The 27,425-nt window shown below is 47.6% G+C and overlaps 1 protein-coding gene across 1 annotated transcript in view; it reads right to left on the bottom strand.

Annotated features, from left to right (window-relative positions):
• The window catches only part of TG (thyroglobulin), a 241,004-nt gene that overhangs the window by 208,174 nt on the left and 5,405 nt on the right, over positions 1–27,425 (bottom strand). Inside the window, exons 6-16 of the mRNA XM_073230159.1 lie at positions 20,952–21,058; positions 20,323–20,466; positions 19,943–20,128; positions 15,524–16,624; positions 14,349–14,936; positions 8,832–9,071; positions 6,177–6,323; positions 5,727–5,804; positions 5,096–5,208; positions 3,320–3,422; positions 2,066–2,266 (exon numbers count right to left, since the gene is read on the bottom strand). Coding sequence (XP_073086260.1) covers positions 2,066–2,266; positions 3,320–3,422; positions 5,096–5,208; positions 5,727–5,804; positions 6,177–6,323; positions 8,832–9,071; positions 14,349–14,936; positions 15,524–16,624; positions 19,943–20,128; positions 20,323–20,466; positions 20,952–21,058 — 3,008 coding nt within the window. The remainder of the gene's footprint in view (positions 1–2,065; positions 2,267–3,319; positions 3,423–5,095; positions 5,209–5,726; positions 5,805–6,176; positions 6,324–8,831; positions 9,072–14,348; positions 14,937–15,523; positions 16,625–19,942; positions 20,129–20,322; positions 20,467–20,951; positions 21,059–27,425) is intronic.

Below are 27,425 nucleotides of genomic sequence, written 5' to 3'. Positions count from 1 at the left end.
AAGCTGGAACTTAGACTGGAAACCAGGCCTGGCTTCCGGCCCTTGTGGGAGAGCTCACGCGCCATGGGCCTGGTCTGGCCCACATGCCTCCCAGGATCTGACTTCATCTTTACTGTGACCCTGTGAGGCAAGACTCCTGCCACCCTCAGCCCACGGGGAGGACACTGAGGCATGGGGAGGCTAACTTCTCTGACCTAAGTCCTACGGCAGCAAGTGGGGAGACAGGCATGTCCCCAGAGTGCATTCTGAGCACCAGGCTAAGCAGTTTACAGAGACTATTTTGAATTAATCCTAACAATGACTCCAAAATCTAGATATAATTCTCCATGCCCATTTCACAGAGTAGGAAACTGAGGTCCAGGGAGGTTAAGGGACTAGCCCAAGGCCACCCAGCAAGGAAGTGGCAGGGTTGACATTCAAGTAAGCCTGTCTGGCCCCACATCTGAGCTTTCTCCACCACACCCCACAGTAAGGCAGGAGGAAGTGCCTTTGGGGGACTCATGTTAATGCCAGCTGTTCCACTTGCCAGGCTGGGTGACTTTGGAAATGTTAATGAATCTCTGTGAGCCCCAGTTTTGCCATCTGTAAAATGGGGAGACAGGCTGTTCCATCTATTTTCCTGAATCGTTGGGAGGCAAAAATGGGGTAAAGGATGTAAAAGGCACTTTTAACAGGTAGCTCTCTGCACACATGAGCTATTATCATGGAATCCTGAGGGCCGAGTCACACTGGGTCTTCCCAGCCCTGAGAGAGCTGTGCTGCCAGACCTGCTCCTGACAGAGACATGGCAGTCTGTTCCCTGGCTCCCACATCTTAGACGCCCTGGAAGTTGAAGGCTGATTGTATCCAGCCCTGAGGCTGATGCTGCCCTCCTCCTGAGAGCACAGGGCAGGGAACTCCACTTAAAAACATCCATCGAGCACCTACTGTGTTGCCTGCGAGGAGGCTGCTGAGGGCCACAGTGATTGGATGGTGACAGGGTCCCACCTGGAAGCAGGCCCCATGCACAGCAGGGCAGGCAGGGGCTGGGAGAACAGGCCTGTGGGGAGAGCCTGGGGCACCCCCAGTCAGGAGCAGGAGAGGAAGTGGACAAAGCAAAGGAGCCTCCGCGGAGGGCAGCTTTACCTGCCCACCCCTCCTTTGAAGGCTCCTTCTTGCTCATTAAATGTAAATATAAATTTACAAATATACAAAAATTCTCTTTTTACCTATAAATCTCTAGACCTAATTAAATGTCTCAGCAATGCCAAATTAATTGTTTCGAGACTGCAACATTTTTAAATAAAGCAATACAACAAGGACAGCAAAAGAAAAGTAACTGCAATAAAATCAGAATCACTTACTGCAGTATTTTCAACCCACCAGATCCAATACCCCAACTGTAATAAATATTTTGCAATGTCCTTGTTTATTGTCCTGAAAGGAAGTTCACAGATAGGAAATTCAACCTACTTGCTCACATAAACTGTAAAATGAATATCATGTCCTGTGATTTGAGTGTACAGGAGAAATTTAAAAAAAGTCATTGATAAATAATATATTAATATGTAATAATGTACTTCAAAATTCTAATATATATATGACATATATTTCAATACTTAATATCCAAACAGTTTTTTTAACTAGAAATAAAAATTAACAAATCGACGCCTCCACCCACTCCTGAAGCTGCCCAGCTGGGAGGGACCCCACGGGAGGGACCCCACCCCCCACCCCGGCCCCTACTGAGATACTGTTATCAGGCCCCTCCCCACCTCGAGGATGGGGTGACCAAGACCCAGAACCCCCCTCCTGGCCAGCGCCCGGGCTTCCTGGGGTCCCAGCTGTGGGGATCCCTGCACAGTCTCTCCTTGATTTTCACTCCAGGGCTGAGCATTGTTAGGAAGGAGATACACATCTCAACACCACGGGGATCAACTGCAACCATAGCCCTCACACTCTTTCCCCTTCCCCCTCCCATCCTCCCCCCAGTCTTGGTGCCTTTGGGGTCCCCCTATCCTGAGCAAAGGAAAGATGAGCATCCCCCTACCCCAGCCCCGGGGGCCCCTCCAGGGGCACATCTTACTCTCACAGGCTGGCTGGCTCCCAGCCACACGGGTCCCAGGCACCTCCTCTCCGCCGTCCAGAACACACCAGCAGCTGCCCTGGGCCAGGTCACATTGCTCCGGGGAAAAGCCGCTGTCCTCTGCCCTGCAGGCTGGGGTGTAGCCTGGGCTAGCTCTTCTGGGGAGGACTCCACTCTGGAGCGCTTCACAGAGGCTTGGGCCTTGATACAAAGACCAGACAGATGGGCTTGGCCGCTATCGCGGCCACAGCCCTTGCCACCACCCACCTGTCAACCACCTGCAGGGAACCCCACCTAGTATGGGCTCCCTCCCCAATGGGGCATTGAACTAGGACAGAGCAAAGAGTGGGGCTGATCAGCTCTGTATTACACACACACACACACACACACACACACACACACACACACACACACACTGCATGCCCTCAAGGATCTTAGAGACTTCTAGGAGATTTAAGAAGCGAGAAAGGATAGCTTAGAGTGACAAGGAAGACAATAGGAGATGTGCAGGACAGTTAGGAGCCCATAGAAAGGTAGTGAACTCAGCTATGGAAGAGAGAGCCTGGAAGACTTCCTGGAGGGAGTGGTGTATGGTCTGAGTAAGAATTATCAGGTGGGTGTAGGGAGGAAGTACTAGTACTACAGGGGCTGAATCAGAACTCCTGAAGGCCTTGCCCTCCTGAAAAGTCTGGATGTAGTTTATTGCACTTGGATCCTAAAGAGTGAGAGACAGAGACACAAGAGAAGCAAAAGACATACAAGGGCCAGACATACAGGCCCTCTGCAGGGGCCGCAGAGCCGTGGCGAGGAGGGTGGGCCTGGCCCTAAGGGCCTGTGGAGGGACGATGGCTTTTCAGGCAGAGGGACATCAGCACATTTGCACTTTAGGGGCATCGTTTCGGCTTCACCATGGAAACCAGATTGCAGGGCCGGGCTGGAAGCTGAGGACAAGGTGGGGGCCCTGCTGTAGCATCAGTGCTGTACAGCTGGTCACCCCCAAAAGCAGCAGCACGCAGTTTCATAGTGACCAGTGCTGGCGCCCACTTCAGCTGCAAAGCACAGTCCTGCTCCCTGGCCCAAGGGTCTCTCTCAGGACCCCATTTAGGGATGCTGCTCCTATCTTACAGATGAGAAAACTGAGGCATAGTGAGGGTAGAGGCTCCCACAGCTTCAGGGACAGGAAGCCAGCACCCAGGCTCCACAACCAGGGCTCACAGGAGGGGTTGGGAGGCTGAGCAGGGGGCGACCACTCACACTGGGCGCTGCCATTTGTACCAGGAGGTATGCCCTCTCCCGTGACCGGGTCCACACACCACATGCCAGCCTCCGACGCCTGCAGCCGGGCAAACTCTCCTGTCTGAGACAAAGTCGGTCATGTCAGCCAGGAAAACGCTTTTGCAGCCCACAGGTCAGTGGGCAGATGTCAAATGTCCTTTTCAAAACTCCTGGTGATGGCTTCTCCAAAGGGAGGGGGTAGATGGAGAGGCGGCCCCATCATGTCCCAGATCCTTGACACGTATAATTGGAATTGATGGTTATAACAGGAAAAACTGAGGCTGAGTCAGAGAGGAAAGCGACAGAGCAGCAACCCCATGGGCTGGGAATGGCAGAGACAGCCAAGGCCAAAACCCACCTAGCCCCAAAGCCCAAAGCCCCAGCACTCTCCCAAACTGAGCTTCCCAATTCCAGAAATGATTTTCAACAAGCATCCCTAGGAGAAAGGGAGCCCTTAGCATGTGTAACAGAGAATAAAGAAAACAGTACAAGGCAGCTACCCAGACCATGTGTCCGGCTGGGGCCCCTCTCCCCAGCTTGTCCTGGGTCGGCTGGGGAGGGCCCTTCAGTTCTCTGAGCCTCAGTTGCCCCATCTTATGAAGAAGAGGTGGGACTAGATTGAGGCTTGAACGCATTCCTTCTAGGAACTCTTGACGGTGGAACATGTCCTCTCTCCTACATCTGTAACAGAAAACCTCAAGAACAAACAGGGCTTTGCTTGTTCACTAACTGCTAGAGGAAAGCAGCCACCTCCGAGCTCCCTGGCCGTCACTGTGCGTCCTTGAGGTTTTTTTCTGACCACTTGTTTATTTCATACTCTGCTGTGACTTGTTTGTAGACAAGACACAACAATAATAGTCACACCTGACATTCACGAGAAGCCTGACCATAAAGCTCACCCTGTGTTAAGCACCCTGCACCCCCGGGGTGGAGTCAATCCCTAGGAGTAGGGACCATATTCTCCTCAGTCTGCACAGAGGGGCCCAGGGAAGGCCAGTGACATGCCCCTGGTTACACAGCTTGTAAGCTACACAGTTAAGACTCAAATCCAAGCAAAGGTTTGTGAATATTTCATGGGATAAAGCTTTACAATTGAGAATATTCTAGCCATCAACTACCTTTCCTGAGGAGCTGGGTCAAGACATAGCCATCCAGTCTGGTCGGTGGGAATCTCAGGTCCTGGCACCTGGCATCTGAGCTCCTCCATATGGGAGCCAGGTCGGGAAGGCACCCAACTGCAGGGCCTCTGAGAGCAGCTCGGAATCACTTTCCCTCTGCCAGAGGCTCTGGTTTTTACCTTTCCTTCTCCATGGGCCCTCGGGTATTACAATCATCCAGGTAGCTGGCAAGGGTTATAGTATGATGTATTCCATTTATGTTAAGAAACAGGGCTAGCAACGTGGCCAAAAGGACTTTAGGAAAGGCACGGCAGCACCTGTACATTTGTAGATTATCTTTCAGTTTGCATGGAAGATATTTCCTTGGGGCCTCAAAACAATCTTAGTACTGGGCAGGATAAAAATACGGCCTCATCTTGGCATACCATAAAGCAAATGGAGCACCGAGAAGGTAAGGTACTTACACAAGGTCACACAGCCTGGGTTGGCCAGAGTGAGGACAAAAACCCGGACCTACAACTTCCGGTGAGTTTGTAACTAAAACAAATTTATCAAAAACTAGACAAATCATCCTCAGCCTTTAGGAGAAAGTTCTGGCTTTCCTCCTCAAACTCTTCATGGGCTTTCAGAACCTTACCTCAGTGCAGGTTGGGATGAACAAGTCTTTTGGAGATGGATTTCCTTGGGATCCAGCCTGTTTCCAGCTGGAAAGCAGCCCATTGGCTCGAGATTTCTCACAGGTGGTGGGGCCTGGGGAGAGAGAAGGGAGCCCTCAGAGAGGCAGTGGGTGCTGCGGGACGTGGGCAGCCAGGGTGGCCCACAGTTTCAGAGCTGAGCATCTGGATAGATGGAGGTGCCCTGCATAGATAGCTGGAAGCTCAGAGGAGAAGCAGGCAGAGGTTCAGGGCCAAAGACCCATGTGGGCTGTATCATCCTTGAGGTGTCAAGTGGGTCCAAACCTCAGAAGTGAGGCTATGCCGGAGAACAGATGTGAGATGTTATAACTGCCTGGGGAGCAGGCGCGGGGCTGGGGGGAACTGAGAGCCCGTTCCCACTCTCAGCTGCCTGTCTCCATCTAGGCCTCGAGGAGCATGAACCTTGGGTCAAGGTTAGGGAGAGTGTTCCAAGCATGAGGACTTGGGAAAAGGTGGTCTGGTTGCCCTTGGGGCCTGGTCTGAAGGTACTTGGGGGTAACAACAGCTGGCACCCCCCAGTATAGAGTGCCCAGCACTGGGGCCAAGCGGTAGAGTTCCGCGGGCTTTACTTACACTGGGGGACCTGTGCGGAGCGGGCAGTCAGCGAGCCAGGGACGTACTCTCCACTCCTGTCCACACACCAGCAGTGTCCTGGGAAAGAGCCACAGGCCAGGAGTTCAGGAGGTGCACTTGCCTCCCCACCCCTACTCCCCTGTGTCCTGTCCTTTTTTGCATTCACAGCAGTGCCAGCAAAGGTCCTGCCATCTGTCCCCTCTACCTGACATTGTCCACAACCACAGGCCCAATCCCCCCAGCAACCACTCACTTGGCCTTCAGGCTCATAGAAGGTCACTGCTCCCATTCTACAGATGAGAAATCCAAAGGCCAGAGAAATTAAGGGATGTGCTACCAGTTGCCAAAGAAGGACCTAGAGTCCAGTTCACTTGCCCCTTATGCCAAGCTCTTTCCCCTAAATGAAAAGGAGGGCCACCCCTCAGCTTCCCAAGGATGCTGCCCCCTCACCAGTCCTGGCATGGCACTGCCTGGGCTCCCAACCTCCAAACACGTCACACTGTGGCACGTAGGGGCTGGACCACAGAAGGGCTGCTCCTGTAGCTGGTGCTGAATCACCCCGGAGGAAGTGAACACGTCTCTGATAGAAGTCGAAGGCTGGAGAGAGACGGGCAGACATGTGAGCGCCAGGCCTGGAAAATCCCGGCCATGTGGGCTTCGTCGTTGAGAACCAAGCATGTCCCTGTTCCATTTCCAGCATAAGGAGGACTTCTTATTGGGGTGGCAAGAATTTCTACCCAAAGTATGAAAAGGATGCCTAAACAGTGGGTAAGCAGATTATGCTTTAAAAATAAAAATGTAGGCTGCAGTTTGAAGGAGTCATAGTCTTTGCCCCGTAACTTTCGTAAAGAGCTGATTAGGTCAAGAAGTGCCTTCAGAGGGAACATCACCCTTGAGGTGTAAAGTGGGTCCAAACCTCAGAAGTAAGGCTATGCTGGAAAACAGATATGAGATGGACGTTGAAACTACCCAGGGAGCAGGTGTGGGGCTGCGGGGGAACCTAGGGCCCCTTCCCACTCTCAGCTGCCTGTCTCCATCTAGGCCTCAAGGAGCACGAACCTTGGGTCAAGGTTAGGGAGAGTGTTCCAGGCCTGGGGACTGGGGAAAGGGTGGTCCGGCTGCCCTTGGGGGCTGGTCTGAAGGCACTTGGGGACTCACCACTGTGACAAGCCCTCTCTGAGCCTGTGTCCCCCGCTGTGAAATGGCCCTAACACAGACTCACAGGTGAAGTGTGCTGCATCAGAAGAGCTTGAACACCAAGCTCATGGCAGGCCCAGCGACGTGCCTGTGCTCCCTCACCCTCACTAGGCCCACGGACATGGTGGCCACATTACGTAGGCCAAAGACACTTTGAGGGCTTCCGTCTCTTTTGACTCTCCAGGATCCCCTCCTCTGCAACAGCAGAGACACCCCTTCCCATGGAGGGATTCGGAGCAAACTGGGCACCCCTGGTCCCTCTCATAGACACTTCCTTTTCCTGCTGCAGCCTCGGACGTGCCAGGTGGGAGAGAGTGGCTGGGTGGAGGGCATCACCTCAGCCCATCTTCCGGACAGGTCACCGTGCCATTCAGGGGGCAGATCGATGTGCACCAACAACTTTCTGCCCTGTCCTCACAGTTCCCACCCTACACAAGTGGTCACAACTCCACAACAAAGTGGCCCACTCCCCTCTCTGATCACATTAGATCTTGTCCGTGCACACAATTGAAAGTAATTGGTTTCTTGCCAAAAGCAGAAGTCCCCAAGTTTCTGAGGAACAGAGAAAAAAAGTGCCTCAGCCTGTGGGGCACAGAGGGGATGGAAGAGAAAGAAAGGGAGGGAGGAAGCGACAAGGAGGATTAACCAGCATTTACTGGACTCCCACTTGTCAGGCGCGCTGCCAGGCCCAGAATATAAAGGGGGGTAAAACAAGGTGCTTTGTCCTCCAAAGGCAAATGACAGGTGAGGGGCAGAGGCAGGACAAGACGGCGCTGGGGAGGTTCTCATGGCGGGTTAAGAGAACAAACAACTGAAACGGCTTCTGGGTGGCAGCACACCTCCCAGGACCCAGGACCGGACGGCAGGGCTCTGGCCTGTGGGGGCAGGCGTTCTCTGCCCTGCCACCAGCGTCCCCTGGAGACTAACCAAGCCCAGAGAACCCCACATAGGGGATCAGCTGAGATCTTGCAAGGGGCGGGAACCTGGGCGTGCTGGCAAAGCCATGAGCCGTTTGTCCCTGTCAGTGGGTGGGGGTCCATGAGAGAACTGGGAGGGACTTGGGACCAGACAGGCTGCAGGTGGTGGAGGAAGAGCAGGGCCTCTGGGAGGAGACAGACTGGGCTCTGAGCGCAGCCCCCCAGAGATCATCTGGGCAGGGCACAGAGGCCCACAGGCCAAACCGCCAGCAGAGCATCCAGGCTCTGCCACTTGTTATTGGGGGAACCTGGGCATGTGACTTAACCTCAGTTTCCACATTTGTGAAGAATCACAGATAGTGATTACAGCACCGATCTCCTGTACATTGGGAGGATCGATTGCCAAGCTCTGGTGATCCACTAGCCCTGGCTGGGCTAGGTTTCCAGTAATGTAGAGCTGTTCTTATGGGCTAGAGCATCGTCTGCTCTCTGAGCACATTTCTCTGTCCTGTGCAGGTTGTGAGTTTTGGAGTTACACTCAGGACTAGGTGACATCACGTGTGGAAGGTGCCTGAGACCCAGTAGCTCCTCAGTAATGAGGATTCCTCTCCTTCCTGCTTTGGGGTGTTCCCGGGTCCTTGGAAATGGAGGCAAGCTTCAGAACAGGCCATGAGGGGAGTGTGAGCATTTGGGACTGGGGCCCCCCCACACTTTCACATGAGTGTTAGGCTTTCCTGGTGAGCAGCAGACACCATCTGCAATACAAAAGGTGGAGCCCTGGCCCCCCAAGGTTCTGTTGATGGGTTTGGGAGCACATTGGAGAGTTGCACACATTCCAGCTTTGACTGGTGTACAAAACCACTTTCCTTTTCTTTCCCAGGAACCCATCAGCCTTGGGAAATCAAGGCAGGAAAGTTTTGAAGAGGAAGTAATTCAAGCTCTTGCTTCCCCAGAGAGATGGCACAAGAAACCAGAAGAGCATGGCACTCACTAGACTGAGCTGCCAAACGAATGGCGTCATCGCCCCCACTCAGAAACTTCTCTGAGAAAGCCTCCCGGGATGGGGAAAGTTGAGGAAGGGCGAGCTCCTCATTGGTCAGCTGGATTCCTTTGGCTGCTAGGAAACTCTCTCCCAGAGGGAACCAAGAACTGTTGGAAGCCAAGACAATCTCTTCTGTTTCCTTAATGAACTGCAAGACGCGAAGCTGCACTTCCTCACAAGAGCCAGGACCTAGAGGAATAAAGACATCACGGGTGAATTCACCCACCACAGACAATTCCCTTGACCCCTTTGAAGTGTATGTGCATACACACAAGCACACGTTCCGCCTCAGGTAGTTCCTTTGCCCCAGTTTTTCCCATAACCTGGAATGTTCTTTCTGTTTTGTCTTCACAATTTCATTCACCCAACACTTATGGAGGACCTACAATATAAGAAGATTACTAATAGCTAATGTTTACTCCACACCAGGTATTGTACTAAGCACAGTTACACAGACAATCTAATCTAATCTGTGCAACAGCCCAGTAAGACCTTATTAACTGTGTGTTGCAGATGGAGAAGTCATAGAACTTAAACAAGCTCCTAGCTAGCAAGCATTTGGTTTGGAATTCTAGTCAGTATGACTCTAGAACCAGTAATCCTTAACCAGATGCTTCTACTGGAAGGATAGACAGATGGATGGGTGCATGAATGGATGAGTGGACGGGTGAGTGAATGGATTGGGGAGAGGATGGATGGGTATCCAAAGTTGAAGGGAGGCATAGTAGGTGAGCACAGAATTATTCTTATAAAGAGAAAAGAGCATGGCTCTCAGAGACCACTGAGATTCAAATACCAGTTTGATTGCTTATTAGCTATGTGATTTTGGATAACGTACTTAACTCTTCTGAGCTTCAGTCCTGTGATCTGTGAAATGAGGATAACTTGGGGCATCTACCCCATAGGAATTTCGTAATTATTCCATGAGTTATTGCATTTGAAGTGCTTGGCACAGTGTCTGGCGCATGTTGCCCTTGAAATTGTCACTACTAACAAAAGCCACCCTGGCCATATTTGTTTCAGCCAATCATGCTGTGAATTCAACAGTCAAGGTGTTCAGTGGATTCTTTTGAGAGCACAGGCACAACAGAAACCTTTGACTTCTGGGATTTGAAGACATTATAACCTTCTGTGGATGTCCCCAATCAAAAAGTCTATTACACCAATCCCAGGGGTTTGGAATCCCTGAAGCAAAAACTCACTCTTAAATTATCTATGCTTGCTGTCCACTTCTTCAAGAATAGAATGAAAATTCTGTGACTGGACACATAAGACCTTTTTAAATAAAGGCCCCAATTTCCCTTTATCCTCTTCTTCTATTATTCCCTCCTAAAACCTCTCCCTTCTTACCACACTGACCTTCCCAACAAAAGAGGACCTCTTACAGCTTCCCTGACTTGGCACATATTATTTCCTGTTAGGAAAGGTCTGCCACATTTTTTTACCTGAGAAAACACCCCATAAAATCCAGAAGATGACACCATGTGAATCTTTACCCAATGCCCAATCAGTGAGTAGCCCATTCTCTGGGCATCCTCTACTGTGTTCACACTTCTGTTCTACCATTTCAGTCTGTTATTAACCTGATAATACATCTGTTTCCCACACTGGTCCCTGAGCCCCTTAGGCCAGAAATCATACCTTTCTCATGACCGTCTCCCCATCATACAGCATAGTACACACAGTAGATAGATAATAAGTCCATATTAAAGAAAGAAAATTAACCTTCAAACAGGGCAGAGATGGTGATATGGACAGGACCTGATCTCATCCCCTAAGCCATTATCCTCTCTGTGCATGGGAAGTTATGGTTCACTTCATTATTTACTATCAGTTGTGCTAATCCAGTAATTTATTAAGGACTTTTTATGTACCAGGCTTGTTGCTTTACATCTATTAACTTATAACGCTCACAACTTTTGAGGTGGTTATTTATCATAACTTAGATTTTACAGGTGAAACTAAGATTCCTCTGGCTCACAGAGTAGCTGCTAACAGAACCAGGACTCAAGACTCTAGTGCCCTGTCCTCTAGGCCAGTTCCTCTCAAGCTTTAGGGAGCATTCATTCCACCTAAGGATCTTGTAGAATTGCAAATTCTGATTCAGCAGGTGGAATCAGAGATTCTTAATTTGTAACAAGTTCCCAAGGTGATGGGGATACTGCTGAACTACACTCTGAGTATCAAGGCTCTGAACCAGTGGTCACCAAACCCTTTTGATAATACAATACTAGCAACAAAAGAGTTTGAAGATGCACCCCCAAAATATGTGTATTTCTTTATAACATATACACATGTACCGCTATGATAATATAATAAATTAGGTACAGTTTTCTCAGCTGTTTCAGCAAACACTTAATTGCAAAAACAAAATTAGAAATTCAAAAAGAAAAGACAATAATACTAAATATAGGTGTCATCTCTAGTATTTACTTCCTAATGGGTCATCTTGGACACCCAGGTGGTTTTCTCCACACAGCCTCTTGTTACTCAGTGGAAAAGTCAATATATATTCTAAGCCAGTTCTCACGCTTTGCCCATCATTCAGGCCAAGGTGAATAAGACTAGCTACTAAAAGTTACAAGAGGCTTTGGTATTAGTAACTCAGGCCCCAAAAATTAGATCCAAAGAAGACCAAATTCAGTCTTAAAGCATCTAAAATTATAAGAATACCCCCATAATACAAATAAATGGAGATTCATCCCATACTCTTGGGCAGGAAGAATTAATATTGTCAAAATGGCCATCCTGCCTAAAGCAATCTACAGATTCAATGCAACCCCTATCAAAATATCAACAGCATTCTTCAACGAACTGGAACAAATAGTTCTAAAATTCATATGGAAACACAAAGGACCCTGAATAGCCAAAGCAATCCTGAGAAGGAAAAATAAAGCAGGCGGGATCTTGCTTCCCAACTTCAAGCTCTACTACAAAGCCACAGTAATCAAGACAATTTGGTACTGGCAAAAGAACAGACCCACAGAGCAGTGGAACAGAATAGAGAGTCCAGATATTAACCCAAGCATATATGGTCAACTAATATATGATAAAGGAGCCATGGATATACAATGGGGAAATGACAGCCTCTTTACAGCTGGTGTTGGCAAAACTGGACAGCTACATGTAAGAGAATGAAACTGGATCACTGTCTAACCCCATACACAAAAGTACACTCGAAATGGATCAAAGACCTGAATGTAAGTCATGAAACCATAAAACTCTTAGAAGAAAATACAGGCAAAAGTCTCTTGAATATAAACATGAGCAACTTCTTCATGCACATATCTCCCCGGGCAAGGGAAACAAAAGCAAAAATGAACAGGTGGGACTATATCAAACTAAAAACTTCTGTACAGCAAAGGACACCATTAGTAGAACAAAAAGGCATCCTACAGTATGGGAGAATATAATCATAAATGGCATATCCAATAAGGGATTGACATCCAAAATACACAAAGAGCTCATGCACCTCAACAAACAAAAAGCAAATAATCCAATTAAAAAATGGGCAGAGGAGCTGAACGGGCACTTCTCCAAAGAAGAAACTCAGATGGCCAACAGCCAAAAGACTAACAACAACAAATGTTAGCTAGTGAGGCTGTGGAGAAAGGGGAACCCTCCTACACTGCTGGCGGGTGTGTAAACTAGTTCAACCATTGTGAAAAGCAGTATGGAGGTTCCTCAAAAAAATAAAAATAGAAATACCATTTGACCCAGGAATTCCACTCCAAGGAATTTACCCTAAGAATGCAAGAGCCTAGTTTGAAAAAGACATATGCACCCCTATGTTTAATGCAGCACTATTTACAATAGCCAAGAAATGGAAGCAACCTGTGTCCATCAGGAGATAAATGGATAAAGAAGATGTGGTTCATATACACAATGGAATATTATTCAGCCATAAGAAGAAAACAAATCCTACCATTTGCAACAACGGATGGAGCTAGAGGGTATTATACTCAGTGAAATAAGCCAGGTGGAGAAAGACAAGTATCAAATGATTTTACTTATGTGTGGAGCATAAGAACAAAGCAAAAACTGAAGGAACTAAACAGCAGCAGACTCACAGAACCCAAGAATGGACTCATAGTTGCCAAAGGGAAAGGGACTGGGGAGGGTGGGTGGGAAGGGAGGGGTATTATGATTAGCACACATAAAATAGGGGAGGACACAAGGTAGGCAGTAGAGCACAGGTAAGACAAGTAGTGACTCTATACCATCTTACTGTGCTGATGAACAGTGACTGTAATAGGGTATGTAGGGGGGACTTGGCTAATGTCAAAATAGAAAAGTCTGGACAGTGCTGAATATGGCAAAGAATGAACTGAGAGATTTCATTGGACTTGAACAGCTATAATATTATTTATAATATTTGCAATGGCTGGTTAGAGAGGTTCTGATATGATAATAACTGTTGAATCTGCCTGGTTCTTTCAAACTGCTGGCATGGTTACTTGGAAATAAGGCATTTTAACTGAAGACACAAAATCACCCTTCTTCTGTTTTATGCCTCACACACCACAACTTCCCAGTAAGTCTACATGCTACAAAGCTGAACTTAAGTGACCTCATTCAGCAGCTTTCCAATTAGTCATTTAATTAAACCCCTCCAAGAAATTAAAGGCATTTTGAAAGCAGAAGCACTTCCTGAGGTCCTGAGCACCTAGTATTTGTGTCTTTGTAAGCAGCAAGACCCTCATAATATGTGTTGGTTAACTAAATGGTACAGCTAACTTAGGAGAGATTACTAAAGCATAAAGGGACAAAGCCAGGTCATATTCACTTTACAGCCTTCATTGGGCCTAAGATAATGCCTTGTTTATAGAAAACATCCAATTAAAATTTGGGACATTGGTTTAAATAATCAATTATATGAAAACTCAAAAGTGAACTACATTAACTTTGCCAACACTTGACTTTGTACATGTGGGGAAATGACTCCCCTTCTATAAGCTTCAGTGTTCTAGGCTGAATGTGTCCGCCAAAACTTATGTGCTAATGCCCTAACACCTGTGTGATGGTATTTGGAGGTGGGACCTTTGGGAGGGGATTAGGTTTAGATGAGGTCCTGAGGGTGGGGTCCTTGTGATGGGATTGGTATCCTTATAAGAAGAGGAAGAGACCAGAGTTCTCTCTCCCTCTGCCCTGTGAGTAGACAGCAAGGAGGCAGCCACCTGAGAGCCAGGACGTGGACTCTCACCGGGAGCTGAGTCTGCCCGCACCTAAATCTGGCTTCCACCCTGCAGAACTGTGAGAAACAGCTGTCTGGTGGTTAAGCCACCTAGCCTGCCATATTCTGTTTTAGCAGCCCAAGCTGACTATATATTCAGTTTCCTCAACCATACACTAAAGGGATATCTGGTTGTTACCTGAACTCAGTTCCAGCTTTGACACTCTTTACCCTCCCCCCAGACATCTTTTTTTAAACAGCACAAATTCAGGTCTTCACATGGTTTCACTCACATGCTGGAACCTTGCTTGGCTCGGTCCGGGTCCCTTCCAGTTCTTGACCAGCCTCATCCACACACCAGCACCTCCGAAGGTCGAGGTGTGCCAAAGGGGTGCTAAAATCTGAATAGGGCCCTGGGTATCGACTAAGCTGGCCATTTAGGATCTGCCAAAAGAGGTAGGGCTCTAGGAAGATGTTCCCCCCAGGCTGGGTCAGGTTTCCTGCCAACACTGCCTGTGGGACATCTTGGAGAGAAGGGTATCTTGCCAGTCCTGGGAAGATGTCTTGTTGGCCAGCCTTATACAGACTTTGAATAAAGAGATGGAAGTTTCTGGAAGCTGTTTCTCTGTAGCCCATGACCTTCATCAGCAGCTCGGCAGGGGTCAGCTCCTGGCCACCACTGTTCTGAGACCTCCATCGTTCATACCACTCGAAGGCCTGCTCGGGGGGCCCGTCGCATTGCACATGTCTCCACTGCCCATTGGCACTGCACTGTGGAATGTAGGTGCTGGAGAGGGAGGGTGCCAGACTGGAATTAGAGGTGAAGGCCCGCATTGTCTCAAGGAAGGCTCGCTCAGCCTGCAGCTGACAGGGTGTGGGGCCTGGGGAGGAAGAACAATAAGCAGATGTATGAGGTTAAGAAGTTTAACAAGCCCAATTACTTAGCTTTTTCAAATTTGTACTGTATCTTTTTTCTATAACTGATACAGCTGGTATCTTGGTTCCTAGCAATATTAATATACTTTTTTGCTTTATCCACTTCCCCAAGAAAGTTTAGTAAGTCTAAAAGTCCTAGATAGAAGCCCTTAGCTGTCCAAACTCCATCAAAGACCTTATACATCCATAGAAATCCCATCAACCTTAAATTTGTACATAACACCTAGACAGAGTGCACCTGTATCACTAAATTGGCACTGTTGAGGGCAGCTGTTGCCAGCACTGCAGAAACACACGCAGCAGCTCCTTAAGACCAAATCAGTCTCCCTGTTCACTCATTAGAATGGTTAATGTTATCAAGACTTTCCTGGATAATTTTTATTTTAGCCATTTAATTTTTATTTTAGCCATTTAACCAACTGTTGTCATTAACAGAAGTTTGGGCTTTAGCTATGACTGAATTCTTTGTTTCTATAATGCAGGGCCCCAAGAGAGAATCAGAGTTTGTAGATTGAATACCCAATGGACTTACATTGCTTGGGTTCTCCAAGTAAGCTTCGAGTTCCAGGAATAGCCTGACCCTCAGCATCAACACAGTAGCACTCTGAGTTGAAGCACTGGACGGGTAGGAAATGCCCCTCACTGGAACAAGAAGGGACAAACAAGCTGGACCCAGAGGGCTGGCTACTTGAGAGTCTTTGCATGTGAGCCCTTTGCTTTTCACATTCTGTGGGGCACCGTGGCCGTCCACTTCTAACCCTGGAACTGGGAAGTTCTTTGCCCCGGGAGTCCACACACCAGCAGTCCCCAGCAAAGCACTGGACATCCTCATAGCTCCCTTCTGCTGAACACGAGGGGACAAACAGGTTGCCAGGTGCCTGCTCGCAGCCCTGGGAGCTGAACGCCATTTCTATCACATCACCCAAATCCCTTGCTATGTCTTCTGGCACAGAAATAGCATGCTGCAAGAAGAGAAGGAATTCTGGAAGCTCCAGGAGTGAAGCAAGAACTTCCAGGGCATTTTGGTTATCTTGTAAATTGACTTCAAACCCAAAGCTGCCCACAATTGGCTTATTCATAGCAACAACCTTCTTAGAGGCTTTGGGGATTTCCGGGGCAGGATTTAAATCCAATCCCACTGGGAGGGGCTTAGTTAGATCTCTTAATGCCCCTGCATTCTGGAAGCCTGGGAGACCAAATTGTTGGAAAAATTGACTGAAGTTAAAGGTGCCTCTTGTGCCAAGGACTCCAGACAAGTTAAACTGGCCAACATTCACCAAAAACTTCCCTCCAAAGAGGTTTTGCTGGAGTCGCTCTGGGTTGGCGGTAGACTGAAGGGCAAGACGAGCCAGCTCCCGGGAGGGAAAAATCACTCCGATGGCTTCTTTGAGGAGACTCTCTGGGGAGGCCAAGCGTTCACCCTGCCGCTCTCCCAATGGGCGGAGAATCCTGGAGCCCACAAAGAGCTCCTTGATCCAAGGAAGGCAGGAGGTCGCAGCTCTGGCTGCTCTCCGAGAGACCTGTGTTCCCTTGGGAGCCAGGAACAAGCTGTGCTGGCTGAAGTGACCCGAGGGTCCGAAGTGGAGTCTAGACAGGGCCCGTCTCCTCTCTGAGGTGCAGGATCCGTCTTCAGCTGCACAAGACAGAGCGAGTGGGAGAAATGGTTTAACATCACAAGTAACACTGAGACAACCCTTCAGATCTTTCTGAGAGAAAGATGTCAAAAAATTCAATCATGACACCTGCGTTTGGTACCTCTTCCCAGCATCCTTTTATTTTGTCCTTTCCCTCTGAACACATATGTGGAGGCCATCTGAGGGCAGTGAGTAAGTTAGGTGACATGACTTCTTCTCCTAGCTTGCACGAGAGGGTGACCGCCTTCTGAGGCAGGGCTCATAGACACCGGCCTGCCTTCTGTAAACCTGACCACACATGGGCACCAAACATACTGGATTGAATGGTGTCCTTCCCTCTTCACTGACCAATATCCGTGTCCACCGGGAACATCAGAGCGTGACCTCATTTTGAAACAGGGTTTTTGCAAAGGTGACTGGTTGAGATGACATCATAGGGGATTAGGGTAAGCCCTAAATCCAAGGATGGTGTCCTCATAAGAAGGGCAAGTGAAGATGGAAGCAGAGATTGGAGAGATGCAGCGACAAGCCAAGGGCACCAAGGACTGCCAGCAACCACCAGAAGCTGGGATGGGGCGCAGAGGGAGTCCTTCCTAGAGCCTTCAGAGGGAGTGTGGCCCCACTGATACCTTCATTTCAGGCTTCTGGCCTGCAGAAGTGTAAGAGCATAAATTTTTGTTGTTTTAAGCCACCCGGTGTGTGGTAATTTGTTAAGGCAGCCCTAGGAAACTAACACACTGACAAATATGTTCTTAATGAAATGTTTTCTAGCATTCTCTGGTTAGAATTCTTAACAGACTTGAATGCTTCACTATACTCTCTTCATGTGGTCGCCTTGTTCCTCCTGTGGGCAGTCTTGTCAAGGCTAACTAGTTTATAGTCTCTTTGAGAATAAGAACCATGCTTTCTCTGCTACTAGTATTTCCTCCAATAAGAAACATTTTCCAATGTTGTAATATATATTATAATGTATTATGGGAAATACAGTCTTTCCCATAATATAATATGATAATGCCCACTCAGTAAGCACACTTAGTGCATTTTTCTAGGCTTCCTGACCATTCCTTGAAACACTAATTAAATAGTGATCAGTTCAGCCACCTTCATGCATAGTCAGGTCATTCTATCTGAATATCCTAGATCATATAATCACATTAAGAAAAAATATTTTAAATTCAAATTCCACATGGGTGCAAGTCAATTAGCTCCACGTTTCTCCATAAAACCTTAAATCTCAGATGTCCTTTTCAACTATCCACCCACCCCCAATTTTATAAAATAATTCTTTCCCCTTGGTTCACATGGATGCCAAAAAGGAAGTCAGCCAGTTTCCCTCTGTAGCCAGGCAACAGAGAAAGAACTGGAACATGTGGTCAGAGAAAAAAAGACTGGCAACATCAAAACACATAACACATCCCTTAAGCAGACCATAGCCTCCTTTAATGGATATTACAGGGAGGCATGGAAGAAATAAAGGTCGTGGCTTTGCTGACTCTCTTTCCAAATTAAGAGCATATCCCTTCTAACTCATTTGTTATACAGTGTTTCCAAGGCAAAATATTCTGATATTGGTTCCATGTGGCATTACCTTGGAAATAGGACTGATACGCCAGAAAGGAAAGTAAAATTATATGATCCCTATATTTGGGAGTACTCTTGATTTTCATTTGGAAAACTATAGTTCTTCAGTTCCACCTGAAAACAGGAAAGTACAATATTCTCTAGATTTTAATGGAAGTATTGTGAATATTTTCAAGGCAGAGCTTTTCAATTTTCTTTTTCTATATTTTCTCACTACCAAACACCATGCAGAATACTCAAAATGTTAAGTTGGAGAAGTCAAATGATTTAACAGGAATTACTTAATGAACTTTAATACGTATCTATTTAGGCTATAAAAAGACTCACCGTCCTCCTTCACTGTTTCATGTCTTCCTGGATGCACCCGGCTCGCCCCGGTGGGAAGCCTGCAAGCGCTCCCGGACCCCGCCTCTCCCTTGTCGCCCGCACCCTTTGGAGTCTGACCGGGGAGGTGGACTGGCGTCTTACTGGAATGCCTAGAGATGTGTCCAAACCCACTCCCTTCTCCCCGGCCCACTGCTTCTACTTTAGTATTGGTCCCTGAACTGAGTTGAATAGTGTCTCCCCAAACTCAGGCCCTTCCTGGAACCTCAGAATGCGACCTTATTTAGAAATGGGGTCATTGTAGATGGAACTAGTTAAGAGGTCATACTGGAGGAGAGAGAGTTCAGAAGCGGTGCCGTAACAAACCAAGGTGCACCGAAGACTGTTGGTGACTATTGCAAGCTAGGGAAGAGGCACGGAGAGACCCAACCCCGGGTCCTTCAGAGGGACTGTGGCCCTGCAGACACCTCTGTGCTGGACTTCTAGGCTCCAGAACTGTGAGAGTAAATTTCTGTTGTTCTAAGGCACTGAACCGGTAGTACTCTGTCACAGCAGCCCCAGGAAAGTAATAGGGTCCCCTCAGTCCTCTGCAGGCCTTGCAATAACCTTCAAACCAGCCCACAGCCTGCAGTCTAATGCACCTTTCAATCCCTCCTCCAAAATGTCTGGAGGGCCTTCTTACACACAAACCCCTGACGCAGTCGCCAGCTTAGAAGCCCTGATTACCTCCCCCTGGCCTCCAGGATGAAGCCCACAGGCCCATACTTTGATATGAAAGACCTCACTCTTCTACCCCTGGCTTTGTGCCTAATCTTAGAGTTCAGAGCCCCACCCTGTCATACTCCAACAATTTTCTCTTCTATCCTTCTTGCAAATTTAGTGATATGCGAGGGGTAGCATATTAATGCCTGTTATTTATGTCCTTATGATTTGTCTTCTCCTGCTCTTTGTATAGAGAACACCTTTCCTAATTTTCTTCCTTCAGGAAGTATCTTTATTTTAGAAGATGCTAGTCAAGTGTCACCTCCTCCATGAAGCTCTCCTGAATGTCTCATCTTCCTATATGCAGCAAGATAGAACTGACCCCACCCCGCTCTGTGCTCATTTAGTTACCAGCACACACTTCTGTCACACTACATGTACACTTACTTCTCTATTGTTTTCTTCACCTCTGAGGCCTCCAATAGCCTCTGAGCAACCTGAGGAAGCAACTATGTCTGACATAGGATGAGAAACATGCTGGAAGTTAATGACAATAAACAGGTCTTCCAGCAGGTGGTGCTTATAGGGCCTTTGGGGTGCACTCAGGAGGCAGTGTAATTAATAGGTTCTGCAGCAGCTGGTCTGGAGAAACAGTCCAGGGAACATGACCTGACGAGACGGAAAGAGAAAGCCCTTGAGAGGGAACCCACCACAGGATGGCGGCTCCCCTTTCTGCCGAGTCCCATGAATCTCCTTTCCTTGGGTGTCTGCACACCAGCACAGCCCTTCCTTGTGGCACTGCATGGTCTGGTAGTCCCCGTTTCGGTGGCAGCTTGGAATGAAGGGGTGACCAAACCTGGTTGCTGTAAACCGCTCCACTTCACACTTGGTGGGGCCTAGGAGAAATAGTGTGTACAGTGTGTAAACAAGACCTGAGATGCTTACAGCATGCATTGTCTTTGCTGTTAAAATTTTTTCAAATCTCCACACCCACTTTAGTGGAACAGCCATGGAGACGGCAGCAAATTGAAAAGCCAAGTGGTCTCCTCCTAGCTGAAACATGCACATCTGTTGTCAGCTTATTACTTACATCGGAATCTGCCAGAGATGACTAGTAGAACTGCTAGGAACCGTCTCTGCAATATCCGGTACAGGGTGGTGTCAGTGAAGGTGGAAGCGAGGTCCAGGCCAGCAAAAATGGTGTCATAAATGTCATCAAGTAACAGCTCCAAACCTAAACAAAGATAGTGAGTGTCTCAAGAGATGGACTCATTCAAAAAGGAAGCCCTGATGTTGCTGGGCAAACAGATTACAATAAAGAGGGCCCAAGCCTTCACAAGCATCATTAATGCATTGGGTTTAAATAAGACTTTAATGGTTTCCAAAGTCAGTGTTGCTATGTATGGCTGTACAGGTTGTTCACAACTCAAATGTCAGAGTGTGAGAAATCCATCCATCCTGTGTTCCACTCTCAAGCTTTCCTTGGGGGAGTAGGGAGGGGCCTCTTTCCAGTGTGCACAAAGGCACCAAATGGGTCAGCAGGAGCTGCATTCTAAGTACCATAGATGAAAGTTTGCTAACCATGCCCTCTTCAATACCCACAGCAGCCTGAGGTCAGGCAGTCACTATGGTTTATGATTTGCAGGTAATGATACTTAGGCTCTCAGGCCTAGCATGTGCTACTCCCTCCCTGCCTCAGATTGCCTGAGGTATGCTTACCTGTCTCAGCCAGTTCCCGCCCTAGACTGTCAGCACAGTGACAATACCCAGACACCTCTGGGAACCTGCTCCGGAAGGCACTAAAGGTCACAAATGCATCTGGAAATCTGAGAGAATGAGATTTATGGTTACCTTTTCATAAAAGTCAAGTCATCAGGACTTCCTCCTGTGGAAATAAGTTAATGTGGTCTCATCTCATCTGGGGAGAAGTAACATCTGCTTTTTTATCTTCTGCCACTTGCTCCATGTTTCCCATAGTAAATGTATTTCTTTTCTAAGTTGGTGTTACCTGGCCAGAGCTAGGCTGGACCTGTTCAAAGAGAACTGTGCTTGGCTGTCATCCACTAATTAGCCATTGTCCTTATTCGTGGCATTTGACCAATTTATACCCAAGCATGTGTCTCATTGGATCAAGCAGAAAACAGGCAATAAACATGACATTAACTAGTTCCTTTACTAGAGTATAACCCCAGACACCACAAGCCAAATTTGCTTTACAAACATATGGTATATTGTAGATGATCTCATGTGGGGAAATCAAACAACTTCAGGGCCCTTTACAACTTTTCATGAGCTTGAAAAGAAGCCAGATTCCACCACAGGAAATTCTTCAAGACATTTCTCAGTTCCAGTTGAAAAAATCAGTATGACATCACTAACGAGAGCTATACACCTCTTTCCATAGTTGATAAAAAGTATGCCTAAATCATGTCTGAACTGACAATTCCTGTAAGAAGCTTCTTGGCTGGGTTCCTGATGCTGGAAGTAATATGGAGCTTAGTTGATGTAAAGCCATAGTAAGGAGTTTTTCCCAGGTGCAATGATTTAGCAACCAGAGAGAAACTTTTCATCTTTATGCTCTATTGAGAGATTTGCTTTTATGCCCTACATAGCTAGTACATGAGACCCAAGTATGTCTGGAAATATCTCCCTGGATAGTAAGTTAGCCGAACCAGCAGCTCTCTGCACAAATAGGTCTGTGGCTGTGCAATCTACTCTAGAAAATACTGAAAACAACCTTAATGTCCAGTGATAGGCAAATTATATAGTAAATCCCTTAAATGGATACATTATATAAAAAGGACAGAATGCAAAATGTTCTGTACCTATACCACAATTACTACTATATAAGCGAGCCTGTATTGGAAGGTAACAGATGGTGCAGCTAACTGCTCAGGGGCTGAACAGGGGTACAACACGTGTTAGTTCATCTGAATGGAAATGAACATGGGACACAAATCCTATGAAAAAACTATAGTATTATGGGTGTTTTCCAGGTTGTTGGTTTATTATTGTGCATGTATAAGCTAAATAAAAAAGAATGTTATGGTGACTTATGCATAATAGAAACTAAAACTCATTTTGCCTAGCTGCCCCTACTTAGACATATATAATAAAAGTTCATTAACTGGAACCTAGGATAATTGTTATTAATACACTTAGTATTGAATTAACAACCACTTGCATTCATTGAGCACCGCTTTGTAAAAGACAACCTGCAGAATATTTAATATACAGTGACTTGTTTAATCCAGCTAATGTGCCTAAAAGGCTGGTGGTGCTTTTCATCCCCACTTGAGAGGCCAAGAAGGTAAGGCAGTCGGCCACCATCTTAATAGTGGTGGGAGCTAAGGGTTCAGATCCAGGTCTTACACACCACATAATAATCTCTGCCAACGGTGTCAGTCAACATGGGTTTGGCTATACCTGGTTCCTGTCTCATATCCTGAAAGACACATGACTGTTTTGCTCTGACAGTCTTCTCTGCATGCCTGGCACCTAGCTCACCCTGGCATCAAATAGATGAAGACACAGGCGCTGAATGAATGCACTGATGGGTCGCTGGCCTGAGGTCCTGAAACCTATTCCAGGAGGCACAGGAAGTTCATATCGCTCCGGGCCCGTGTTCTGTCAATTCAACCCAAGGCCCACCTCGACATCCTGTCCCTGCAACCAGCAGGACCTTTGAGCCATCTTCACCCCAGAGCTTCAGGGCCAAAGTCCTCTCTGGGTTCCTGGTCCTAAAAGCTACCCAGTACCTGGGCTTCCCTGGGCTTTTTTGCATGGCCCTCTCTTTTGACATCCCTGCTTCCTGCATACTGGAAATTCCCATGGCTACAGCTGGAGGGAGGGTCCTCCCATTGTCCCAAGGAGACCAGCTGAAGTCCAGCTACTGGCACCTGGACACTCTAGGGCCGTCCTCTGCTCACCTCTGGGCAGACACCCTGCGCCATCCTTGGCCCCCCAATTCTGTATGCAGTGAGAAGAGTTCAGAGTCTGGAGCAAGACATATCAGAATTCTGGGCCTAGATACGTGGGATTATTGCCACTAATTGTCATGAATGAAAATAACAACAGGTGACAGGTATTGGAGGGTCACACACTAACCTAACTCTCTCCATACTTCATCTCATTAAATCCTCACAACAACCTGTATAAACCTCCATTTTACAAATGAGTAAACTGGGACATGAGTGGTGAGGTGACTGGTTCAAGATTCCTCAGCCAAGACCAGGGCCAGGTATCCTGAGAACATCTGCAATGTTCTTTCAACAAAAGCAGCTGGTGGGATGGGGAGGCCCCCACTTAAACAGAGCATGGTCCTCAGAGCGTCCTGCCCCACGACTGTAAATTCAAACTGAATCCCACAACTCAATCTAATACAATCTGATTTTCGTGGCTGATTTCTGAACCACTATTCCCATCTACGAATTTGGGTCCCCTCTCCCGGCATGATCATTGGCACTGAGATGGTTTGCTTGCTGCTTCTGCTATTTGGTGTTTTATTGTCGCCTAGGGCATGAGGGCCTTTGCAACACTTTCAACCTTCTGCTTATTAGACTCCACCCTTCTCTGCCACCCCAGGAAAAGCCAAACTACTGCAATGAACCTCAAGTCCTGTGGAGAGGTGGGCAGCCCTGGCTCCATCCTCATACCTGGGACCTGCTGGGTGGCCAAAGAGTGCTCCCACAGGACCGGAGTCTTGAGCAGGATTCTAAAGCTGAGAATAACGACTTGACAAGGAGAAAATGGATTGGGGACCATGTCTAGAAGGATCACTGACATGCCTCCAACTTCAAGGTGGGAGACAGAGGGCAAGTGTGGGCAGAAGAGAAAACTGAGAGGTGGATGTCACAGAGGGAGGCCCAAGTCTGCCGGAGACCACAGGACCCGTGCATCTCCATCACTGAAACGCCATTCGTGAACATGCTCCACCCACTGCTCCTCCAGGCACCGGCCTTAGGAGATGGATGGTCTTGCTGGCAGCAGCATATTGTCAAGTCCCATAGCACATCACCCCCATTATCCCCTTAACGAGCACCCAAGACACAAAGCTCTTTCCACCCTCATAGAGTAAAAAACTGTGTTCCTCTGAGAGACTATTTTTATTTGGTAAGAACCAAGTAATTTACACTATTTCCTCTTTCTCTGGTTCCAGGAAGCTCAGAGACCAGTATGCAGCCCCTCACATTTGCTATAACTTCATAGAATGAATGGTATGTATCAATCTTTGCCTTTCCTTATTCTGATTTTCCACCCTTATTTTGCCTTCCTTGTGATTCTGGACATATCAGAACAGGAAGAGAAAATCAACACAAAATTTAAAAACAAAATACGTATCTATTTCATCTACTGGGAAAGGATGCTTCCCTTTTGCTGGATAAAAAGCAAAGTGTCAGGATGATCATAAAAGAGTACTCACAAAAGCAAATAGCAGTGGGGTGGGGAAATGATTTCTGAGTTTCTGTCAGATTGTGGCCAACTTAAGAGAAATCACAAATAAGGCTTTGTGGAACACAAAATGTCAGTCCCTGCAGGCAACAGGCTGTGCTCCCTTGCAGAGCAGGGTTCCTGCTTCTGGGCTCAGGTAGTGGACACACCTGCTCAGTCAGATTCTCCACCTGCGACAGTCCCTCCAGAAATCTAACCATCAGTTACTAAATTAGCAATTTATTTCGTTCCTACTAGAGGACCGCTCTTCAAGGCAGGAGCTGTAAGCTAGCCTAGAGCCTGGTGCAGTGCAGACCACACCGCACAAGACTTATGGGAGGATAATCAGATGGTTCATCAGTGAGGATTTCTCCATGTGGTTGCCCACAAGTTCAGGTAATGATGCCCCTTTGCCACATGCCAAGGTGTGTCTGGTCCTTCTCAATGGATTCCCTGGATAACATGGGTTGCAAGATATTTGAGGTGAGGCTGGTTGCTCAGGATGTTTGAATGAGCTTAGTCACTGAGGACAAGGGCTGATAAGGAAACCAATTAACTTAATTTTAACTCAGACGCAAAGGTCTTGGTAACGGCGTCAACTCTTACAATGTTTATCTACGATCCGCGTAGTCAGAGTGCATCACTCTAGTTCGTGGTTGGGCAAGAGCAGGGAGTCAGAAGAAACACTGAAGCTTATTCCTCAACACAACATGGTTTTTAAGAGTCACCAGTCATACAGGTGTAGTCAGCAGTGGTCTTCTTCCAGAGGCAAAAGGACCTGCTTCAAATGGGCAAGGACTATGGCCAAGGTCATTGCAAATTATCATCCAACTCATTAGCAACCTACCACAGTTTGGCAAATGAGCTCCCGACAGGCTTCCAGCCCAATGGGCCCTCATCACCCCATGGAAAGACGTCAACTTGAGCTACTTATCTGTGAACTTCCCAAAAGAATGCCCTCAGATTCAATATTCCAAAATCAAATTTATGATTTTTCCTCTCTGAACTTATCCCCTAGGATCCATCTAGAAACCAGACCTCGAAGTCATCCTTCATTCTTCCTCCCTCACCCTCCATACCTATTCCTTCGCCAAGTTCTATGGGTTCTGCCTAGTACACACTCCTCCAACCCCACCTCACCTCTCCATCATCCTCCCTGTCACCTCTCTAGCCCACCTCTCACCTAGAGCAGTGACGTAGCCTCCAGACTCACAGGGTTGCCTCTGAGCACCAGCTCTGCTCTTCCCCGACCACAGGCCATTCTTTCCTAAACCCAAGCCTGACGATTATTAAGATATACCACACACACACCCCAGGCTTAACATTCTTGATGCAATATTGGGGTCAGGTTTATACTAACACCTTAGTCCTTGCTCCTCTGAACTGCAAAGGTAACTGGTCATCCTGTGCTTTATCTGCAGCTCTGGTGCTAAGCCCAAACTCTCCACTCCTTCCAGTTGGTGCTGGAGTCCCTGGACCTGGTATTGCCCAGGTCTGCTTAACAGAAAATCTCTGATTACAGCTGAGCTTCCAGTAACCAACCGCCTGACCTTTCCCAGGACCTTCCTAAATCAGAATTCGCTCTGAGATATGCTTGCTTACATAGAAAAAAGGATCCCATTTCAGGACTAAATGTTTGCATCGGTCTGTCTTCAACAATAGATGCTTAGTCCTGATCTCTTGCATTGAACTTTGCTGCCCTCTTGTGGAAGGAGCTGTGAACGGTGCCCCAAGCTCGCACCCTCAAAGTTCTTTGATGCTTTGATTCAAAGCACTCACTGACTGTAGGCCTAATGTGTGCACCGCTCTGTGCTATGCACTGTAGGGGAGCAGAGTTGGACCCAAGCTGTGTGGGATAGTTAAAGGACCAGACAGCTTTAGCACCCACTAATTTTGCTTCCCAGAGTGAGCTCTTGAACCTTTGTGCCTTAAGTCCTCGTTTAATGCTAGAGAACATAATTGCCCAATTATTTTTGGAAGTATTAAAGCAGGCAAAAGGACAACAAATTCCCTGTATATAGTAAGCAGCAGTTGAACTTAACTGCGCACACACTGGTTTGCATCAATGAGCCCTGTGAATCAGGCTGTTCAGGATTTCTTATGAGCACACAGGCAGGCCCACTCTAGGCCTGGAGGAGAAACCTCCTCTGGGTTTGCTGAATCAGGTGATGAGCAAGGATCCCCTACGGACGCATAATGATTCACCCTTTCCGCAGTCAGATCTTCACCAGGACCTGGTGAGTGGGATGTTGTCTCTGTTTTACAGATGGGGACCCTGCGGCTCAGGGCAAATGACAGTTCAGAATCAGAAGGAGAGTCACAGAGGCAACACTATAGGGACAAGCAGGTAATGCAGAGAGAGGGAGTAGGGAGCCGGCCGGAGTATGGCGACGGGACTCAGAGGGTCCGAGAGCACTGAAGGGATGTACTCCGTCCAAAAAGAACCGCCCAAGACCAGTGTCGTGGTGCCATGAAAGAATGCATACAGCCTTCCACCCTTGTTAAAATCAGAAACTCGGCATTCTGTGTGTGTTGGGTTGAACACATGACATTGCTAATGCTCAACTATTTTTACCCACAGAGACAGAAATTTCATCGGGTTCAACTTCGGATTCTCCAGTTTTTAAAATATCATGCAGCTCAAACAAGGCCTTTCTATGGAAGAGTTCCTGTTCACAGGCTGCTTGTCTATGACCCCTCCTGGCACAGCCCATGAGCGTTCGCTCTCTCACATAGCAAAGAAACTGGTCGTTTGAAGGTCGG

This window comes from Manis javanica, chromosome 2, assembly GCF_040802235.1.
Source record: "Manis javanica isolate MJ-LG chromosome 2, MJ_LKY, whole genome shotgun sequence".
NCBI classification, from domain to species: Eukaryota; Metazoa; Chordata; class Mammalia; order Pholidota; family Manidae; genus Manis; species Manis javanica.
The sequence above is the reverse complement of the archived record's forward strand: the minus strand, read 5'-3'. Positions and strand labels throughout refer to the sequence as shown.